The sequence below is a fragment of the Melitaea cinxia genome, chromosome 28 (genome assembly GCF_905220565.1).
Source record: "Melitaea cinxia chromosome 28, ilMelCinx1.1, whole genome shotgun sequence".
NCBI classification, from domain to species: Eukaryota; Metazoa; Arthropoda; class Insecta; order Lepidoptera; family Nymphalidae; genus Melitaea; species Melitaea cinxia.
Genome location: NC_059421.1, coordinates 8801446 through 8824091, shown reverse-complemented (window position 1 = coordinate 8824091; position 22646 = coordinate 8801446). Strand labels below are relative to the sequence as shown.

At 33.0% G+C, this 22646-nt stretch overlaps 1 protein-coding gene across 2 annotated transcripts in view; it reads left to right on the top strand.

The window, feature by feature from the left end:
* Positions 1-891: 891 nt before the first annotated feature.
* LOC123667591 overlaps positions 892-22646 on the top strand; it is a 33794-nt gene continuing 12039 nt past the window's right edge. Inside the window, exons 1-2 of one of the 2 annotated variants that reach the window (XM_045601468.1) lie at positions 892-958; positions 1574-1764. In XM_045601468.1, coding sequence (XP_045457424.1) covers positions 1761-1764 — 4 coding nt within the window. In that variant the 5' untranslated portion in view covers positions 892-958; positions 1574-1760. Of the gene's footprint in view, positions 959-1258; positions 1765-2584; positions 2873-22646 lie in introns of those variants that run through there. The other variant, XR_006745451.1, reaches the window with a different exon arrangement.

Sequence of the window (22646 nt, the reverse complement as noted above, 5' to 3'; positions counted from 1 at the left end):
CGCAATTAAATTGTTTTGAATAAACGAAAGTCGTGTGTTCTTGAATAATTTCTTATTAGTTACTTAAAATAATTGTGTTTGCTCGCAAACGAAAAAAAAAACCGACTTCAATTACATCGACGAGTAATACAACGTAGATCGACGAAAAAATAGTCAAGTAACTACGCGTTATCGAAGATTACCCAAAAAGTAGTTATCAGATCTCAATAAAATTTATATGTGACCACATGATAAACATCAGCTTTCGATTAAATCAAAAATTATCAAAATCGGTATAACCAGTAAAAAGTTATTGCGGATTTTCGAGAGTTTCCCTCGATTTCTCTGGGATCCCATCACCAGATCCTGGTTTCCTTATCATGGTACCAAACTAGGGATATCCTCTTTCCAACAAAAAAAGAATTATCAAAATCGGTATATCTAGTAGAAAGTTATGCGGTATAATACAACGTAGGTCGACGAAAAAAGCGTCAAGTAAAAACGCATTATTAGATATAACTCGAAAAGTAGTTGTTAGATCTCAAATAAATTTAAATGGGACCAATTGGCACACACTACCTTTCGATTAAAACAAAATTTGTCGAAATCGGTCCACCCGGTCAAAAGTTCTGATGTAACATACATAAAAAATACAGTCGAATTGAGAACCTCCTCCTTTTTTGGAAGTCGGTTAAAAACATGATGCGTAACCGAAAAGCTTTTAAAACATACACATTAATACATATGTATAATTTTATAAAATATAAATAATAATAAAAACAAAACAACAAAAACAATTATCTTTTGAAAATAAGAATATTGTGAGCTTATTTATTAGACGAATCGATTCTATTTATATCTTTATAAAATGTATTCGTTCCATGGCAAGCATTCTGGCAAGCGAGAAACCTCATTCGGTGAGTTTGTTTGGAGCTGCGCAGTCAAGTGCACGAGTTCGTATATATCAAGCGTTGTTTCGGTGCGATTGTCCGAACGGTTCCTTATTTTTAATTTTAATATCTGTGCTCGATACCTAATAGTTAATCTGTGGTGTTCGCGCGCTTTTTTTTATTTGTGATATTAGTTACGCGATTTTAAGGGCCTGTTTCACCAATTTTGGCTAACACTATTTGACGGATGACGGTATCTGACAGTAATTTTTTTCGATCCTTTATTCTTTTCCACCGTCCAATTCTACTATATTTATGAGATATTTCAATTCGCATAAATTAATATAAAACCCTAAACTAGCCCTAAAGGGCCTATTTGACGGATGACAGTTTTCGACAATGAAAAGTTTTTGATTCATTATTTTTTTATACCATGGAATTCTAGTATATTTATGTGATATTTCGATCCCCAAATATTAATCTTAACGTTGCAGTTGATTAAATGATGAGAAATAGTACCTACTGGCCTTTTCTTGCTCCCGCAGTCAAAGTATATTTGTATTGTCATCCGTTAAATAGCATTATCCACAAATGGTGAAACAGGCCTCGAGTGTAATGTTTTGTTGGAAATAAATTACTTTTTACGATCAACGTCATCACATTTCATATTGTGTGAAAATTTGTTAAGTTTTTAATTGCACTAGTGATATTTTCCGTTGTGGATGTTTTCTCAAATGTGTTAAAATGGATAAAAATAAAAATCATATCAATTAAATAAAGATAAATATGTAACAGTTTATTTTTGCGAAAAAAGAAAACTTGTAATTGTGAACAATTTTCGTTGAAGTTTAATGTTGGTATTGCGCAGATATTCTCAGAATATTCAACAAAATGGGTACGTAAAATTACTTGTAATGTTTATATTATTATTATATTATAATATTTTTATTTATTGTTCGTTATTATATTCGTGAGTGTATTAATTCTAAAATTAATATTTTTATATATATGGAAAATTTACTCTATACTATATTCGACTCACAATCAGTAAAATATTTTAAAAATAACCTTGAAAATTGTTTTGTAGGCGATTGTTTTGATACATTTAAATGGTTAATTTAAATTAGGAAAAATAAGTCATTACAAAATGGACTCGATTAGTGAACAATACATAAATAAAATAAATTGTTACATGTAAATGGAAAAGTATTTTAACGTATAAACATTGGTACATATGTATATGTATTAAAAAATATGATAAAGAATATCTTAAATGTAGAAAACATTCCATTATTTCCAAGTATTAATACTTAAATATTAAAATACAGACGCCATTTTGTTCATGTTATAGATAGCAAAAAGTGCTCTTATATTATTACTGTATAAAAAAATTCGTTTCCGACTCCGCGAAATACCCATTTTAATTAAATTTATTTATTTTTACTAGATACCGAATCCGGTTTCCTTAAAAGTTTATATCATAATATAACTGATTTTAAAGACAAAATGATTGTTAGAATTTGAATTTTTTTGTAAAAAAAAATTAAAATTTTTAAGAGGAAAGTATTATTAGATCAAATCAAAGGTCAGATTATTATCTTACGCAAGACATAAAACCTACATGTATAAATGTGTCTTTTAACTTAACCTTTTAAATTAAACAGTCTTTTTAGAATAATTAGTAATTACTAGTAGGTAATAAAAGCATCTTCCAGCTCCATGGCTTACAGCTGACATCAAAGCTCTGTAAGACCAGAAAAACGGCCAAAGCGAAGTACAAGACCAATACAAGTTCGTCTAATTGGGAAAGGTATAAGAAAGCTTGTAATCGCTGCAACAGGGCATGTAGAGACGCATAACGACGCCATATTAATAATTCTGTACTCGAAGAAACAAGCTAAAGTATGGAAATGATTAAAATCACTTGGAGTTGGCCAAATCAAAGAGACTGTACCTTTTAATTCTGTCGACCTCAATAGCCTCAATAATAAACTAAACTTTACGAATTCGTGTACTATCGATTGTACCACTAAGTCAAATACTATTGCATATCATTCAGCCATACAAACTCCCTTTGAATTTTCTTCTTTTAATTTTTATCAATTATCCGAGAGTGGTGTTAAAGAAAACGTACTAGCAGTTTGTTCTAGCGCAGTAGGCTGTGACGCCGTTAGTCGTAAAATGATCACCCCTATCATTGATCACATCATTCCTACCATAACACACATATTTAATGAATCCTTCTCTTCCAGCACTTTTCCTTCCTGCTAGAAAGACGCTCTAGTTATTCCCTTACCCAAAAAACCTAATCCTTCCGAGTTCTCCGAATTTCGCCCCATCTCCACCCTATCTTTCTCATCCAAGGTTTTAGAGCGTCTTGTACATCAACAACTAACATTATTCCTTTTTCCTCGAACAATCTCTGAAGTCCTTTCCAATCCGGCTTTTGGAGGGGTAGCACGGCTACTGCTCTCGTCAAAATTTTTAACGACATTAGACATGCTATGGAAGTATGGACAACCGAAATCTTACCGTGTTGGCATTACTTGACTTCAGTAAACACCATGGACTTTGATATTTTGCTATCTGTCTTGCGTTCCTTTAATTTATCCCCACTGGTTATTGATTGGTTCCACAGTTACTTGTTTCGGCGCCGGCAGCGGTTACGAGTTCAAGATACTTTCTCTGACTGGGCTAACGTCATTGCCGGCGTACCGCAAGATGGCGAGTTGTCTCCTCTCTTATTTTTTTTATTTATCAATGCAATCAGCAAAAATATTTCTTCTCTCTACCACCTCTATGCGGACGATCTTCAAATTTATACCCATTCTAAGCTGGCTAACTTACCCTCAAGTATCAATCAACTTAATAATGACTTAAATAACATTTACAAATGGAGCAACTCGTTCGGGTTAAAAGTTAATCCTTCAAAGTACCAGATCATTATTGTGGGTAGTCCGAAGTTGATCAGTTGTATAGATTGGTCACTATACCACCTGCAGTATTTAACGATACTATTCTGAACTACAGCAAGAATGTTAAGAATTTGGGAGTAACTCCCCTCAATTAACTGAACTCAGCAGAAAGATGTTTGCAGCCATCGGGTCACTTCGTCGTCTTCAATTCTTTCTTCCTTTGCCTACTAAAATTGTATTAGCACAATCACCCCATTTACCGATTCTTGACTATGCAGATGCATGTACCTTAGATATTACAGAGGAGCAACTGAATAAGCTTGAGTGACTCCAGAATCTTTGTATAAGGTTCGTATTTGGCTTCGCAAATACGACCACGTCTCCGATTTCCGCAAGAAACTCAAGTAGCTCCCGATTCGTTTTCCCAGGAATACTCATGTTCTTTCCCTTCTTTACTGTGTACTTTTCAATTCTGATGCCCCTCAATACCTTAAAGAACGGTTCACGTATATTTGCAATTCCCATGAACGTTCCCTTAGATCTGACTCCAATTTACTTCTAAAAGTTCCTTCTTATTCATCCTCCTTCTATTCTAATTCCTTCACTGCTAAAGCTGTTCGCTTTTGGAATTCTCTTCCGCTTCATTCGATAATTTTCAAAATTTAAACATACATATTTTATATAAATACCTATGGGGAAGTACCTCGACCTTACAGAAGATCACATCAAAATAATACTACTTTCAAGCAGTGTTGTGTTCTTGTGGTAAAGTGACCAGATCTCCTGGGGAGGGTCGCGGGTAGGGTTGGCAACGCGATTCTGCTGCTTCTGGTTTTGCAACGTCTATAGGCTACGGTAACCGCTTACCATCAGGTGTAGATAAAAAAAAAATTATCCAGACTCGATGTGGCCATCGATACCAAAAACTGGCTGAAAAACAGTACTGCCAACTTCACCAACATAATTTAATAATTGTGTTTGCTCGCAAACGAAAAAAAAACCGACTTCAATTACATCGACAAGTAATACAACGTAGATCGACTAAAAAATAGTCAAGCAACTACGCGTTATCAAAGATTACTCAAAAAGTAGTAATCTCGATAAAATTTATATGTGACCACATGATAAACATCAGCTTTCGATTAAATTAAAAATTATCAAAATCGGTACACCCAGTAAAAAGTTATTACGAATTTTCGAGAGTTTCCCTCGATTTCTCTGGGATTCCATCATCAGATCCTGGTTTCCTTATCACGGTACCAAACTAGGGATATCCCCTTTTCAACAAAAAAAGAATTATCAAAATCGATACATCCAGTAGAAAGTTATGCGGTATAATACAACGTAGGTCGACGAAAAAAGCGTCAAGTAAAAACGCATTATTAGATATAACTCGAAAAGTAGTTGTTAGATCTCAAATAAATTTAAATGGGACCAATTGGCACACAAAACCTTTCGATTAAAACAAAATTTGTCGAAATCGGTCCACCCGGTCAAAAGTTCTGATGTAACATACATAAAAAAAAAAAAAAAAAAATACAGTCGAATTGAGAACCTCCTCCTTTTTTGGAAGTCTGTTAAAAAGGTCGAAATTCAGAAAAAAGATCCTTAAAAACCTTGATACGTACGTTGAGGTAATTTTTTACATTAAAAAGTTAATACTACCTTTCATATGTGTATTTTTAACCGACTTCCAAAAAAGGAGGAGGTTCTCAATTTGACTGTAATTTTTTTTTTTTTTTTTATGTATGTTACATCAGAACTTTTGACCAGGTCGACCGATTTCGACAAATTTTGTTTTAATCGAGAGGTGGTGTGTGCCAATTGGTCCCATTTAAATTTATTTGAGATCTAACAACCACTTTTCGAGTTATATCTAATAATGCGTTTTTACTTGACGCTTTTTTCGTCAACCTACGCTGTATTATACCGCATAACTTTCTACTGGATGTACCGATTTTGGTAATTCTTTTTTTGTTGGAAAGCGGATATCCCTAGTTTGGTACCATGATAAGGAAACCAGGATCTGATGATGGGATCCCAGAGAAATCGAGGGAAACTCTCGAAAATCCGTAATAACTTTTTACTGGGTGTACCGATTTTGATGATTTTCAATTTAATCGAAAGCTGATGTTTATCATATGGTCACATATAAATTTTATCGCGATCTGATAACTACTTTTTGAGTAATATTTGATAACGCGTAGTTGCTTGACTATTTTTTCGTCGATCTACTTTGTATTACTTGTCGATGTAATTGAAGTCGGTTTTTTTTTCGTTTGCGAGCAAACACAATTATTAGTTGATACGCTCGTAACTGTACTTTGTTGTGTGTTTTATGATTAACAAAATAAATAACATATATGGAACTAAAAATCAACGTAAATGTAAATAATAATAATTTTAATATTAGATCCATTATTTTGAGATTATCCCTACGTAAACGGTTAAACCCCGTTTCAGTAGCCCATATTACTGTAATGATATATTTAGGTTTTATTGCGATCTAAAACTGTCCGAAAAGGTAATTTGAAAATCATTATCTAAATCTATCTATATCTTTTACTTGTATTATGTAACTATCGTACCGCACAGTTTCAAGTTTTTTTTTCAATTACGCGAACGATTTTGACGTATTTGATTTGGTCATACAAAATAATGAAATTATATCAATGAAGAATATATTTTTCTAAGAAAATGTTATCAAAATCTTATATTTCAAAGTTTAAATCTTTTGTTGTTTTCTATGATGCGTAAACAATTCTATATTGTATGTCTTTAGTTCACGTGACATCCGTTCGAAAAACTATCTGTACAATTAAATTAAATTATATATTTCTAAAACGACGTGCACAATTCCGATGAAGCGTGAATTTATAGTAGCTCGGTAATAAGATAACCTAAGGAGCTACAAGATACATATATGTAGTAATAACAATGAATCATCGAAATATTTGTACGTGCCTAATTTCCAAACGACTACCAAATTGGATGATTGTTTTTTTGTGTTCATTATTGTCAAAACAAGGTTCATATAAGAAGAAATCGATATATACACGAAAATTAAAAAAAAAACATATGGCTAATCAGATAGTAATAATAATAATATAATAAATATCTACACAAATACCGTCATCTGTTCATAAAGTAAGCAACTTAATGCGTGTTATAGGCAACAGTCGACTGGTATAGCTACATTTTTTTTTATCACTAGGTGGGCATACAAGCGTACGGCTCACCTGGTGGTAAAAGATTACCGTAGCTTATAGACGCCTACAATACCAGAAGCATCGAAAGCGTGTTGCCGACCGAATCCCCCCCCCCCCCCAGGAGCTCTGGTCACCTTACTCACCAACAGGAACACAATACTGCTTAAAAACAGTATTATTTTGCTGTGGTCTTCTGTAAGGTCGAGGTATTACCTCAGTCGGGCTGCTCCATATTTTGAGCAGGAAATTCCTGCTGTGCCCTAACTCACTTAAAAGCTACATATATATTTTTTTCGATAAACATACTTATAAATAATACATGTATAAATAAATATTTATATTACACTCAGACTCGGGGTGGGAATCGAACCCACAACCCTCGGAGCAGAAAGCAGGATCACTACAAACTGCGCCAACGGGCTAGTGATGTATTTATATAGTATTGTATATACATAGATACGTAAGTATATAATAGTTCTTACGGCCGGTTTCAATAATCTATCCCTAGTTATGTTTAATAGCGATAGATTATTGACACAATTTGTTAGTGTTTACGTCAATATAATACGGATTAAGCTAGTCTATGCCCAGCCCAGCTGTGGGATATTATAGGCTGAAGCGTTACGTCGATATTCTATCTCTAGTAAGCAAACTCAGAGATAGATAAAGTATAGAAACTGGGATTTAATAAACTTCAAAAGTTAGTTTAGCGACAGAAGTATTCGTATATTAAGAATTACTTCGTCTGTTACACGCCGCGTTGAATGATATGATATATGATACACAATGTTTTAAATTAACTTTATGAAGTATTAACGCGAAATGCTCATTTTCCACATTTACGAATAATAATTCTTTTTACTTCGGAACAAATTATAAAATACGGAGAATAGAAAGATATTTTTAATTATAATGTAATTTTATAATAATTTTAATTTTTAATAATATGAGTCAAAAGTGCTTTTGAAGCCTACTCGTTAATAATTTTAGATTATTTTTTGTATTCATAATAAAAAATAAATTAATTAAATACATTGACTAATTCGGGGTGCATCGGAAAGCACGTTAAGTTGTCGGTCTCGGTTGTTATCATAGACATGGTAGTGTAAAATTTTGAAATATGAATTGGCGTGCTTTGTGTCCAACGGAATCAGTGGGTTACCTGAAGCTGACTATGACAGTCTAACTTATGCGTAAAAACAGAGACTGACTACATAAACATAGTACAACGTGGGTAGTCGAAAAAATAATTATATACGCATTATTAGCGATAGCTCAAAAACTTCTCGTTAGACCTCAATCAAATTTAAATGGGACCACACGACGTTCCTTTTTATATCAAAGGAAGATATGTATTAAAAATAGTCATTCCCTACACACATATTAAGTTTGAGCATATCTTTGCTAGTCGCGAGCACTTCCGATTGACAGGTAATGTATACCAGTTTGGCCTGAAAATTCGGATTACTTGGACTTGATTATGATTTAATTCTTATTTTGTTAGGAAACAAATTATGATTTTTTAATTATATATGACGTGTTAAATAAAAGGTTATGACATATATGTTAAAAAACAGAGTGTGTATTTAAGCTAGACCGCACGGCACAATTGAAAAAAAGAAAGAAAACTTCACTGGCAATCGCAATCAAGCAATAACGCAGTAAGTCCTGAGTTCGCCCGATTTACCTCAAACGTGACGGATCAGCCTTACTACCTACGAAAAAAATGTGTGTGCGGTGCGCCAAAAGAAGATTTCACTTCAATAAAAACGAGTTACAATGAGATTTTACAATATGTATTATGTTGTGTGTGGGATCCCGCACGGGATTGATCAATCCCGCGTGATTGAATAAGCTGCGGGATTGCAGTCTCTATAGAGTCTTGTATATGCGAAACTGCAACAAAAAAAAATCTTATAATATTCTAATATATAAATACTAAATCTCTAAACAACGTGATAATTAATTTCGTGCGGTTAATTTGTATTACACGTATCGCTTCTTCCCGTGGGAAACCATGTTATATATGTAAGCTGAATCTATGCGCGTTGCATTTGCAGTGTCGCGTACAATTTAACACAAGTATTTATGTAGCTTATGGTTAGTGTTTTCAGTTAATAATATTTCGAATTTTAATATTAATAAGTCGAATTTTAGGACAAAATGTTTAAATTAACGGACAGAATGTTTTTAAAGTCAAGGATATCTACGATTTTGCTATAAATTTAGGGCTTAATAATCGTGACGAAATATTTTTTGACTTTAATTAACAATTATATTGAATTATAATCCAGCATCTCGTCGATTTCGCAAAATAAAATCCGTTTTGTGAACTCGTAGAACTTAAAATTTTAGGGGTAAAGTAAATTATTTCATAAGTATAAGTAATAAGTAGACAGAAGGTTTCTTCTTTTCATTTTCATGTTTATTAATACTCTAAAGTTATCCATGTACTGTGTATAGTATTTGAGGTTGTGAGGAACAGGGGTTTTATTATTTTAATTTAAATTATATTGTATTATTTTATACTATTTATATTGTGAAAAAAATTGAGGCGGACTTTTCGCTTAATTGCGATAGTTTCCTATAGATTATTTCCAGGCAATAAGAAGCGCAGTACGTTGGTTTAACGACAGTATATTTGAAACCCGTAAATACGAGTTTATGTATATGATTCAAATTCTCGGAACGCTCATTGGTGATTCCTCAATTATTGCTCTAAACAGCGTTGCTTTAGATTTGAGATATACTTTATATTTTTTGTTTTATATGATTTTTACACTTAGCAATATAGTCCTTGTCGATTGGTGAAAAAAGAAAACATAATTCCGTACACAGGCAGAACACAACGTAATATGTCTGAAAAACAGAAATTTTACATTTGCATTGAAATAATTATGTTATTTCAAGCATTGTGCGAAAAACAATGATTCTAACTTCGTTGAAAATGTCCGCAGGAAATTAATGAAATGTACTCTAAAGATTTTGATTTTCATTTAGAATTGAATCAGGGATTTTTATTTGGAAACGGCTTCATTATAAACTATTTTTATATTAAAAACAACACGGAGCGGTTTTAAATAAGGGTTAAAAATTACATACAATACTATTAATGATGATATAATCGTAGAGTTAAAATGGTTGAGGGCCTGTTTCACTTGTGGAAAATTTTTATCATGCACATAAGTTACGAATAGACAGCAGGAGATAGAATAGGTCGTTAACAATTTTCGATTCACGTTTGCGAATATAAATCTATACAAATAAATAAAATTGGAGTCTGTTTGTAATATTAAATCCATCGCTTTTACTAAATGCATATTATAGATGTATACACGGTACATATACCAAAGTAAATTTTTTTTACAATTTTTGTCTGTTTGTGCCGCCTAATCTCTGAAACGGCTGGGTCGATTTTGACTTTCACTAGCAGATAGGCGATGTAATAAGGAGCAACTTAGGCTACTTTTATTTTATAAATTTATTTATTTTGTAACTGCGAACTAAAAAATAACTTATGTTAAATTCTACGCGGACAAAGTCACGGGCACAGCTAATAATATGCAAATATAATTATTTAATTACGCCGTACGTCTGTACAAGATCAGTTTTCTTGTCACTTCGCTTACATCCTAATTTTATAGTATGTCACTTGATAGTCGCCGAATCAAAACTTGACGGAACTTACCGCGATTGTCATTTTAAAACTCCCGATGTTTCGGCGATGTTGCAGATACCACGGTCACGGGCTAGACAGGCTTAAAAACATAATTACCACTTCGAGTTAACGTCATTTATGGCTATTGTTCCACTCCTGTAATGTTTTAAAGCGTATATCAAGGGATTAACCTAACCTAAAACAATTTTGATATTGAAATAAAGGTAATAATTATATTTTCTCGCAAACAAAATAAATGCTGATTTTAATTACATCTACATGTAATATATGTAGACGAAAAAACAGTCAGACAAATACGCGTTTTCAAAGATTACTCAAAAAGTAGTTATCAGATCTCGATCAATTTGACGAACAACACATGACAAGCATCAGCTTCCGAATAAAACAAGAATCATCAGAATCGATCCATCGAGTAAAAAGTTCTGAGGTAACAACACACGCACACAAATAAAGTACAATCGAGTTGAGAATCTCCTTCTTTTTTTGCGTTGGTTAATAAAGAATGCAAAGATAATGCTTTAGCTACTACGTTTGTCTAAATTAATTAGAAATGCCTAACATCAGCACTAAAGCGAACAAATTTAAACATTAAAATTTTTAAAATAAAATTTTAAATTTATGTAATTCAGAAAACTCGTTTAAATACATTTATGAGCATTAAGTTTCGAGTAAGTATTACATTTAGTCGGCGTATCATGTTTATTGTTATTTTAATTATAACTCGTTAAATATAAATATTATAAATTAATTAGCCGACGCGTTGCATTAATAAAAGATTTTTGTTGTAAGCAAAATAGATGAGAATGTAACGGAGTGTATTTAGTTTCATTAGGTAAATTATTTTATTATGCATCACTGTTTCACAATAAGGATATTCGTCGAAAGTCAGGCAAAAATATTTTAAGGGTCTAATTACCCTTTTAACAATCGGTTTAATTTTTTTATCTTTTATTATTATACAACTAGGTCGGTAAACAAGCGTACAACACACCTGATGGTAAGCAATTGCCGTAGCTTATAGACGTCTGCAACACCAGAAGCATCGAAAGCCCGTTGCCGACCTTACTCACCAACAGAAACACAACACTGCTTGCTGCTTTGTAAGGTCGAAGTACTGCACTAGTCGTGCTGCTCCATATTTTAAGCAGAAAATTTCTGCTGTGCCCTACCTCACGTCAAGAGATCTTGATTGAGAAAAAAAAGATTGATATAAGGACCTGTTAACCGGTTCATGATAATGCTATTTGACGTATAACGGTAGCTAACCCAACAACAGGTGAAAGTTAATCGTATTTTTTTCTTTCACAACACCAAAATCACTATCTGTCATATTTTACTATTCGAAACCTATGATTCTCAATAATTCATTAGTTGAGGTGACACTGGGCTTTAGGGTCTGTTTTATTAGTTTATGATATAACATGTCAGTTACTTATTTTCTAGATAAACTTTATACTTTATAGCAACCGTTGTAGTCAGTCAGTCAGTTCAGCCTATTGCAGTCCACTGCTGGATATAGGCCTTCCCAAGTTGGCGTCAGAATTCCCGGTTTTCCACAATCCTCATCCAGCCTATACCGTCAATCTTACATAGATCGTCGGTCTAACAGGCTGGAGGACGTCCCACACTGCGTTTGCCAAAGGCACCAAGTCGATCATAATCCACCATAACAAGAAATTGTAACAATAGCTAACGACACATGCCACTGCTCGGCGTCAGCATGGCTGTGACGTCTACACGTGGGTAGCTTTTGCTTTTCGAACCAATGAAGCAGTAATAATTAGTATAATGTCGATATTCATGAAAATTTAAGTTCATTACGTCATTGGTTTTAAATTAAGTTGAAAGCGATGTCATTATTATGATGGTACTAATTAGATTATTATTTAGTGTATGTTGATATATTTATGAACTGGCTGACACGGCATATTTTTTTTTATAAATATCGTTTTTTTTTTACATAAAACCTCGTTCGGAATGCATATCGGATATATTTTTTATTGTGTTGGTATTACGGACTAATTATTTTATACTTTAAAAAAACTCAAATGAAATGAAAATGAAATTTTTCAAAAGCAGTTTGACAATTTCCAAAATGATGACGTACGTCGTGTCAAATAGTTAAGTAATAATAATGAAAGATATTTTTTTTAATCCGCCACATTTTAAAATATCTTTAAAATTAATCAGGCATCAACATCACGACCAAAGTGACTCATAGTTACCAATAGTTTTCTTATGACCGTAGCCGTTGCTTATATCGCGATCAAATCATAATCAATAATAGCCTTAACACGTTTCATATAACCTAATTTGACAGCGGCCTTGGGGCAGTACGCCATCGTTCTGTGAAAAATATGAGATACGAGTATGTCGAGCTTCTGTCAATGGGAGGTGTTTCGTTTTATTTGTTTTGAGATATTTATTAGGAAGTTAATGAAAACTACAGGACCCGGCGATTTTGGCGAAGTAAAACTTTTTTACGCACGCTTGATTTGTGGAGTAAGTTGGTGACTGCGTGATGAGAGCGCTACGAAGTGTGATCGGGCGAGGCGAACGGAAGTTGAGAGGAAATATAAGTTAGTGAAGATAGAAAGAGAGAGTTACGTTTCGTATATTACTGTAGGAGCTAAAGACGATTTACTTCAGTCGTGTGTTCCAAGGCTAGGTCGTTTTTTTGGAACGAAGTTCCTTACGGCAGGCTTGACATTTGGCTGGGCGACAAAACTGAAAAAAATGTGATACTAAAACCGTAAGAAAAATATATAACGGAAAAAGTTTTATACTGTCGACAAAAATAAACAAAGACATATGTTTTAGTTATAGTTTGAATTATTATTATTATTTCCTTTGATTTATTATATTTTACGGTATTTGTTATTTTCTAAAATACTAAATTTTCTAAATACTTATAAAATATTAATCGACAAAATTAAAAAAACAAAAAATCAAGAACTAGAAAATATATATAAAATTCAACATTTTTTTTTCAAATTGTGTCTCTTCTATACTATCCGAAGGAACTTCGTTCCTACCTGGTGACCCATGACACCACATAATTTTAATTATTATTTTGTTTCATATGTATCCGGTCTAAGTTTTCTTTGATTACATATCTTGACAATAACAAACGCAAAATAAATGACATAGGTGTATCCAAATGGGTGCGGTCGTTCAGAATGTATGCGCGTACATACATTTCAGCAATTCATTTTTTTTTTCAATAAATTAATATTCAACGTAATAAAGATAAATTGTTCGTTATGTTCATTGTAAACTTGTTTCTTCGAAGCCTATTGATGTTAGACACTGGTAGAGCTTTGTTTATTGAGAAAATTTAATGATTAATGGGCTAGTAGGCAACAAGACAGAAGAACTCAATTTCTAGATTTTAGCGTAACCACTCGGGTTAAAAAAAAGTTCTTTGTTATTTTGGACTATTGAACTACAAAAACAACTTACTTATCTGGAATTTTGTAAATGTAACAATAATATGATTTTTTATATTTAATAGATGAAAGCGAAAAAGGTGCCACCTATTTTGTCATACGTCGGAACCGAACAAATTATTCGGTTTTCGGTTTGTCTGAAAAACGTAATAGTATTTTTTTATCATATCTAATGTATAAGATAAACTTTTACTGTTCATCGTCGATAAACAAAACCAGCTTAGTATCATAAACCTTAAATTTCAATATTAGTTGGCACTCATTACGATCAAAATCATGAAATAATCATTCTTGCAATTTCAAGAATATAGATTCTAAATGCAATTGCACGTATAAAACGTCTTATTATAAAATTAACGTCGTTTATGCTGTCGAATTTACAAGAAATATAACTTTACATAAGGAAATAATTGTGTACAAGCAAATGTACATACTATGAATAAAAATCCTAATATGAATCAATCTTTTTATGAAAATGAAGCATGAAAATATTCCTCAACTTTATCTGAAATTTAAACTAAGCAATCAGAATTAAAACAATACCTACGCGTCGAGCGTCGATAATAGTAGTGGCGCATCCAAGTTGTAACCGGCTTAATCATGCATTATCTACATTAGCGAAGATTGGCATAAAAATATTCAATAATAGTGGACATGTCGGATTCCAAGGGGTGTCGGATTAGACAGGGGTCAGATTACCCAGCGATCACTATATATCTAATATTATACTGTTATCTAAAATATTAATCTATCTATTATAAATAAAAATGAATTGCCGAAATGGATTTAACGACTGCAACAAGTTGGATAATTATTATTTTTTGTTTTCGTTATTAGGAACGAGGCTTCTGTAAAAGAAAATTAAAAAAAAAAATCGATTTACTTACTGACGGACCTGACAATTATGTAAAAAAGAGTGACAGAAATTAATTTAAAATAGCACATGGTACGAAAACACCGATTACAGAAATAAATAATTTGTCTTATTCAAAGTTAGTTAAAAACATATTCCTCGATTCGTCATTATCATCGAAACAGTTGATTAAGGACGCTATCACATTTTTCACTCGCTCAAGTTTAGGTATTTAAATCGCAACACAATAACATTACGCGTACGCACACATTGATACCGCTATCTGCTCGATTTTGTACCGACGTAACTAATCTTGGTACTTGAAAGTATTAATTTTTAATTTTACTGGTATTGATTACTAAATTTAGTTGTAAGTTTAAAGTCGAACTTGGTAACTGTTACTAAGAACCTACTATTCACGGAACCTCTCCCCTACTCTGTTTATGACGATGTCTTAAGGCGTCAGGGTATCTACTACTCGTTCGTCGTACTATACAATAAAATATAATAGATAATACGCTTATTTTTATAATACAAAATCACATTCAATTTTAAGTTATATTATTATAGTTTTAACATTATAATAATATAAACATAACATATTTTACGTAAACAATCTATACAAATAAATAAAATTGGAGTGTCCTTTAGTTATATTAAAATACTGCTTTTTGCTAAATGCATACGGATGTATACACGGTCCATATACCAAAATAATATTTTTCCAATTTTTGTCTGTCTGTCTGTCGGTATGTTCCGGCTAATCTCTGAAACGGGTGGACCGATTTTGACGGTACTTTCACTGGGATATATCTTATGCAATAAGGAGTAACATAGGCTGCTTCTATTTTAGAAATTTATTTATTTTATAACTCTGCAAACGGAACAATGATGATGATGATGAATGTAAATTTAAAATAAAATAATTTTTAACAAAAAAAAAACCGACTTCAAACAGGAAACTTCTTCAATATTATAAAATATTTATTTAATCATTTCTGATTAACTAAATCAAAATACGAATTACTTTGTACTAAGTAAGTTTATTTTTCACTTTTTAGTTTCCTGTTAGAAGTCGGTTTTTTTTGTTAAAAATTATTTTATTTTACAATTTTTAGTGATGGGTAGACCTAACAAGGATGCTTTTTCTCTTATGTCGGGGGTCCGGAAACATAGACAATACACAAGCACAAACACCCAGATCATGACAAACATCTTATATGGCCAATACAAATGTCTGTCCTGCGCGGAGATTGAACCCACTAACGCCAGCGCAACAGCCAGTGCTGTGACCGCTGCGCTAACGCGTCGACATACTATGAGTAAAGTTCGCTATCAGGTGCACGTAATAACAACCGGGACTGACAGCCTACCGTGTTCTCCGAGGCTAGGTTGGGAGAACCACAAGGATTAACAACTAGATTGAAAATAAATATTTGTATAAATATCCACTCCAAGCGGGAATTGAACCCGCGACCGTCAGTGTTTAGGCGCCGCCGACGCGGCACATGCACCATTATATCAAAGCGGTCGTCAAACAGCAAAAGGTAACTGCTATAAATTGTTGAGAAATTCCCTCGAGTGTTTATGGGCTCCATCATCAAACCTGGTCCTGTGACACAGATGACCACACAGCAGGTAATTCCTCGAATATCTTTCGTCTCCATCATCAGACTGTAATACACTTGTAACTCATATAGGTGCAAAGTTCTCATCGATAGAAACGAATTAAGTTCAAACAGCAGGTAATTGCTATAAATCGTTAAAGAGTTCCCTCGACTATCTTTTGTCTCCATCATCAGACTGTAATGGCACTTATAACTAATACAGGTGCAAAGTTCTCATCAATAGAAACGAATTAAGATCAAAAAGCAGGTAATTGCTATAAATTGTTGAAGAGTTCCCTCGACTATCTTTCTTCTCCATCATCAATCAGATCGACTCCAGACCTTTATTAAATAGTAGTGCTTTATAGTACTTAATGAAAACATGATTAAATTTACTAGTCACCCGTACGATTTTTGAAAGTTTCCCTCGATTTCTCTGGGATCCCATCATCAGATCCTAGTTTCCTTATCATAGTACCAAACTAGGGATATCTCCTTCCCAACAAAAAAAGAATTATCAAAATCGGTTCATAAACGAAAAAGTTATTTCCGAACATACATTAAATATATATATATATATATATATATATATATAATCGAATTGAGTAACCTCCTCCTTTTTTTGAAGTCGGTTGAAAAGAAGACAAATTGTAAAGATTACTTATTATTATTGATTATTATATATAAACCAGATGCATAGCAAAGACAATCGATTGTGAAGTATCAATTTCGTCCAAGCACAGTACACACAAAAAACTCATTTTTTACGTAATTATTACTTGCGCTGAAGCGATACAGCCGTGCTTCCATGAGCGCGTTTCGGCGCGGAATGACGAACGACGATGGTTCACTTGTAAAAAATGTATGAAGAAATTTGAGAGCGTTTCTTATTTTTCTCATAAATGGAAATATTATTTATTTTTATATAAAATATCTAGCGCTACGCATAGAGGACTAAATAAGCAACAATTTCTTAGTGTATTTATTTTTCTTAGTGCAGTGTATTTAGGCTATAATGGTTCCAATTCAGACCCGTCTTTTTTTAATTTTTTGCGATTTCTGTGATGGTTAAACTGTATTTGTGTGAAAAGTTTGTATGGGGCTATAGAATTTTTATGGTCTCACTCGGAGATGAATATATTATCTTTCATTTGAAACCAAGATATCCTCTCAGGGTGACTCCTAATTACTTAAAATGGTACGTGAAAAACACTGATATTTGTAGAAAAATGTGATAGCGTCCTTAATGTCGCTCGACAGCTGTTGTTTTCGATGCACTTGGTCCACGTGTACGTCGACTGCGGATCTTCACGTGCGGTTTGAAGGTTGGTCACAGCTTTACATCTGTAGATGTTTAAAGTCTTACCACTTGCATCTTTGGTTGTATTACAAAGACCTGTGTCATCGTTTGCGGATAACTATTTGACGTATGACAGTATCCAACAGATAAAAGCTTATGATAAATATAAATAACGTTGTAATTTATTAATTGACGAGAAACAGTTCAGTTCTACCTTCTGCTATTCAATTCCATTCGTTACTTATGTGACGAATAACTATTTAACTAAGGTAGGACACAGCAATATCCTGCTCAAATATGGAGCAACTCGACTGGGGTAGTAACTCAAACTCACAGAAGATCGCACCTAAAAAATACTGCTCTGAGCATTGTGTTACTGTGGTAAGTAAAGTGACCAGAGCTCTTGGGGCGATTGAGGGTAGAGTCAGCAACGCGCTTGCGATGCTTGTAGTATTGCAGGCGTCTATAGGCTACGGTAATCGCTTACCATCAGGTGAGCCGCACGCTTGTTTGCCGACCTAGGGCTTTAGAAGGTTTTAAATCGTTATTTTACAAGTTTATGATTGTATTATTATGTGAAAAAGTTAATTGTATATGATATAATTACCACCTACAACCGTTTCTAAATGTAGATTCTAAAAACAAGAATCTTCATTTTCAATTATTGTAAAATTAGTTTTTGATTTTTGATATAAAATAAATCGACTGAGACGGCGATCGATTGTCTCTTGGCAAGGAACGATAACTGCCACTTGCTTTTGTTCACTATCTTGACTGAAGCCACTTTATTGATTGAAATAACTAAAATATTATTAAAACGCTTTTACGTTATAGTTACCTATATATATATATATATATATATATATATATATATATATATATATATATATATATATATATATATATATATATATATATCATCATTACAGCCTATACAGTCCACTGCTGGACACAGGCCTCCACAAGTTTACGCCAAAAATAACGTGAACTCATGTGTTTTGCCCATAGTCACCACGCTGGGCAGGCGGGTTGTTGACCGCAGGGCTGGCTTTGTCACACCGAAGACGCAGCTGCCCGTCTACGGCCTGTGTATTTCATTGCTAGTAGTTGGATGGTTATCCCGCCACCGGTCGGCTTTTTAAGTTCCAAGGTGGTAGCGAAACTGTGTTATCTCTTAGTCGCCTCTTACGACACCCACAGGAAGAGAGGGGGTGGCTATATTCTTTAGTACCGTAGCCACACAGTACATACTTCGCACCTTCATGTCATGGGCTTAAAATCGTGCTAGGAGAAAGAAGCCTATGAAAGATCTTGGCCATAAGTTAACATAATTTTTTTATTGGCTAATTTAGATTAACTAATGACTGACGTTCTACAGACGCGACGACTGTGGATCTTAAAATGTTACTGTGAACTGTTACTAATTAAATTAAAATCTATTTTTATTCTCAATCTGTTTATGTGAAAACGTTCAAATTGTTTTTCAATGGAAGAAAATTAGAGAAATTTTAATAATTATTCGTTAAAATTAACTTATCAAAAAAATAAAATAAAAATTAAACATATTTGATTGCTTAAAATTATATAAAATCAAATGATTACTTAACAAGATCATAAAATAACTAGCACTCATAAACGTGACCTCTTACTAATACTTAGTCGGAAAACAATATTTTAGGTAATAGCGAAATAAAAAGGAAAAATGTCTGCATACAAATCGCTAATTAAAAGAACAGGTATCCGCCGTTTGTATTATAAAAACGTTTATAACGCTTTAATTATATTCTGCTAAGTGTTTATTATTATTTACCACTATAAGTACATACATAATTATGTATGTACATACTAAGCAGTCCAGCTGTGGGCTGCGATAGGGTGGTGTGTGTGTGTGTGTTGTATATATACTAATGCCGTATGATATTTTATGCGTTATTATTGTATCAAATTAATTTTAACAAAGAATAATAATTTTCGATTAAAACGTAAAAATAATTGTGTTTACTCGCAAACAAATAAAATCGACTTCAATTACATCGACAAGTAATACAACTTCAGTAGACGAAAAAAATCAACAAACACACTAGTCATTACTACAATTTTCGATTCCCTCGATTTCTCTGAGATTCCATCATCAGATCCTGGTTTCCTTATCATGGTACCAAACTTGGGATATCTCCTTTCCAACAAAAAAAAGAATTATCAAAATCGGAGCATAAACGACGAAGTTATCACCGAACATACGTTTAAAAAAAATTATACGGTCGAATTGAAGTAACCTCCTCCTTTTTTGAAGTCGGTTAATAAGGCAGTACCAAGTTCACGAGGACAGCTTGTAATAAACGAACGACACTAAATTCATTGACTATTTAATAATACTGTATTCACGGTCTCAAAGATAAGATAACACATTTTAAATACCCACCATATAAATAATAATAAAAAAACAGTATCATAAGAAAAGAAAAAAAAACAACAAGTTTAGCGCGATCGATGGAGCTACGTTGCATGTTACACGGGAACTAATCAAAAATGAACTATGAAGTATAAATAGTATCGATTCACAACTGGCCCGTCATTCGATATTAATGGCTGTCGATTTTAATTTGACGTTATCTCGTACGAACTAATAGTTAAATTGTGGTGATTCGCGAAGTGTTCGGCTGTTTACTGGAATGATTTATTATTAGAGGATTTATGGACCAGTTGATGTGTGTATAAAACGAGAATTTCTACTTTTAGATCACCATATAATATACAATACATAATTGAAAGTGAATTCAAGGTGAAACCTACACTAGTATAATATATTTTATTTTTATGAATCGGTCGGCTCACAACCGTACGGCCAACATGATGGTAAGCGGTTACCGTAGCTTATAGGCGTTGCAATACGCGAAGCATCGCAAGCGCGTTGCTGACCCAATGCCCCACCCTCCCTAAGAGCCCTTCCTCACTACAGGACCACTACTAATTTCACTGTGGTCTTCTGTAAGGTTGACGTACTTCTCTAGATGGGCCTGCTGTGCCCTTACCTCAATAATCACTTAGACATCTAGTATTATAACTCTGAACTGCTACCAATTTTGTTCAGCAGATTTTGCGTGATACTGAATGCGGACTCTATATAACTCTTATAAAGATCCATGGTTCGTTTTTCCTACAAGTCTTTTATTTAGAGACATCGGCCAGATACTTTACAAATAAATAAAATTTGAGTGTCTGTTTGTAATATTAAAATAACCGCTTTTTACTAAAAGTACATTTATTAAAATGACATTTTTTACAATTTTTGTCTGTCTGTTTGTTCCGGCTAATCTCTGAAAGGGCTGGGTCGATTTTGACGGTTCTTTCACTAGCATATAGCTGATTTAATAAGGAGTAACTTAAACTACTTTTATTTTAGTAATTTATTAATTTATAACTCTGCAAACTGAACAATTACTTTTTTGTTAAAATCCACGTGTACGAAGTCGCGGGCACGGCTAGTTTTATTATATGTTTAGAACTTTATAGGAAATAATGTCGCCTTTGGTTTTTGCTTTCTAATAATTGTATTCAGTTAATATGTACTTATGCAACATTTACAATTAGAAACCTTGGAAATAATTTTGCAAAAAAGTTTATCATGATAAAAATATTATTATTTTTTAAACCGTCGGCGTCGACGTCGAAGCGATGGAGATACTTGGTACACGGGCGTTCAAATTGTCAGCACTGGACTAGGAAAATGTAGTTAGTTCCGTCATTAAAGTCCATAGCAGATGCAATTTAAAACGCATAATCTCTATCTCTATCTCTATATATATATATATATATATATATATATATATATATATATATATATATATATATATATATATATATATATATATATATATATATATATATATATATATATATATATATATATATATATATATATATATATATATATATATATATATAAAAGCGAAAGGTCATTCACTCATCACGAAATCTCCGAAACTATAACACCTACAAACTTGAAATTTGGCAGGTAGGCTCCTTATAAGACGTAGGCATCCGCTAAGAACGGATTTTACGAAACTCGACCCCCAAGGGGGTAAAACGGGGGTTGGAAGTTTGTATGAAAGTCCTATGTTTTTGAAGTAAGAGACTTGAAATTTAAAATGTATACTCTATAAATGATGAAAAGGTGTCCAAATAATGTATCTTTAGAAATCAACTCCCTTTTGGGGTTAAAACGGGGAATTGTAGGTTGACTCACTCACCACAAAATCTCCGGAACTATAACAGCTACAAGCTTGAAATTTAACAGGTAGATTATTGGGCGTAGACATCCCCTAAGGACTGATTTTACGAAACTCAACCCCTAAGGGGATAAAACGGGGGTTAGAAGTTTGTATGAAAGTCTTATATTTTTGAAGTAAGAGACTTGAAATTTAAAATATATGCTCTGTAGATGGTGAAAAGGTGTCCAAATAATGTATCATAATATATATATATATATATATATATATATATATATATAAAAAAGGAAGAGTCACTAACTCACTTATCACGAGAACTCAAAAACCGCTGGATGGTCTATCCATCCGGATTGGACCAAGATAAAATTTAGCAGGGAGGTAGATTATAGTTAGCAGACATCCGCTAAGAACGGATTTTACGATATTCCACCGCTACACATACTACATACAGCCTGAAAATAAAACTAAAAATGTGGTGTATAGAGAGGTTTTATAAAAAATAGCTATTAAATTATACTAAATTGTGCAGCATTGCA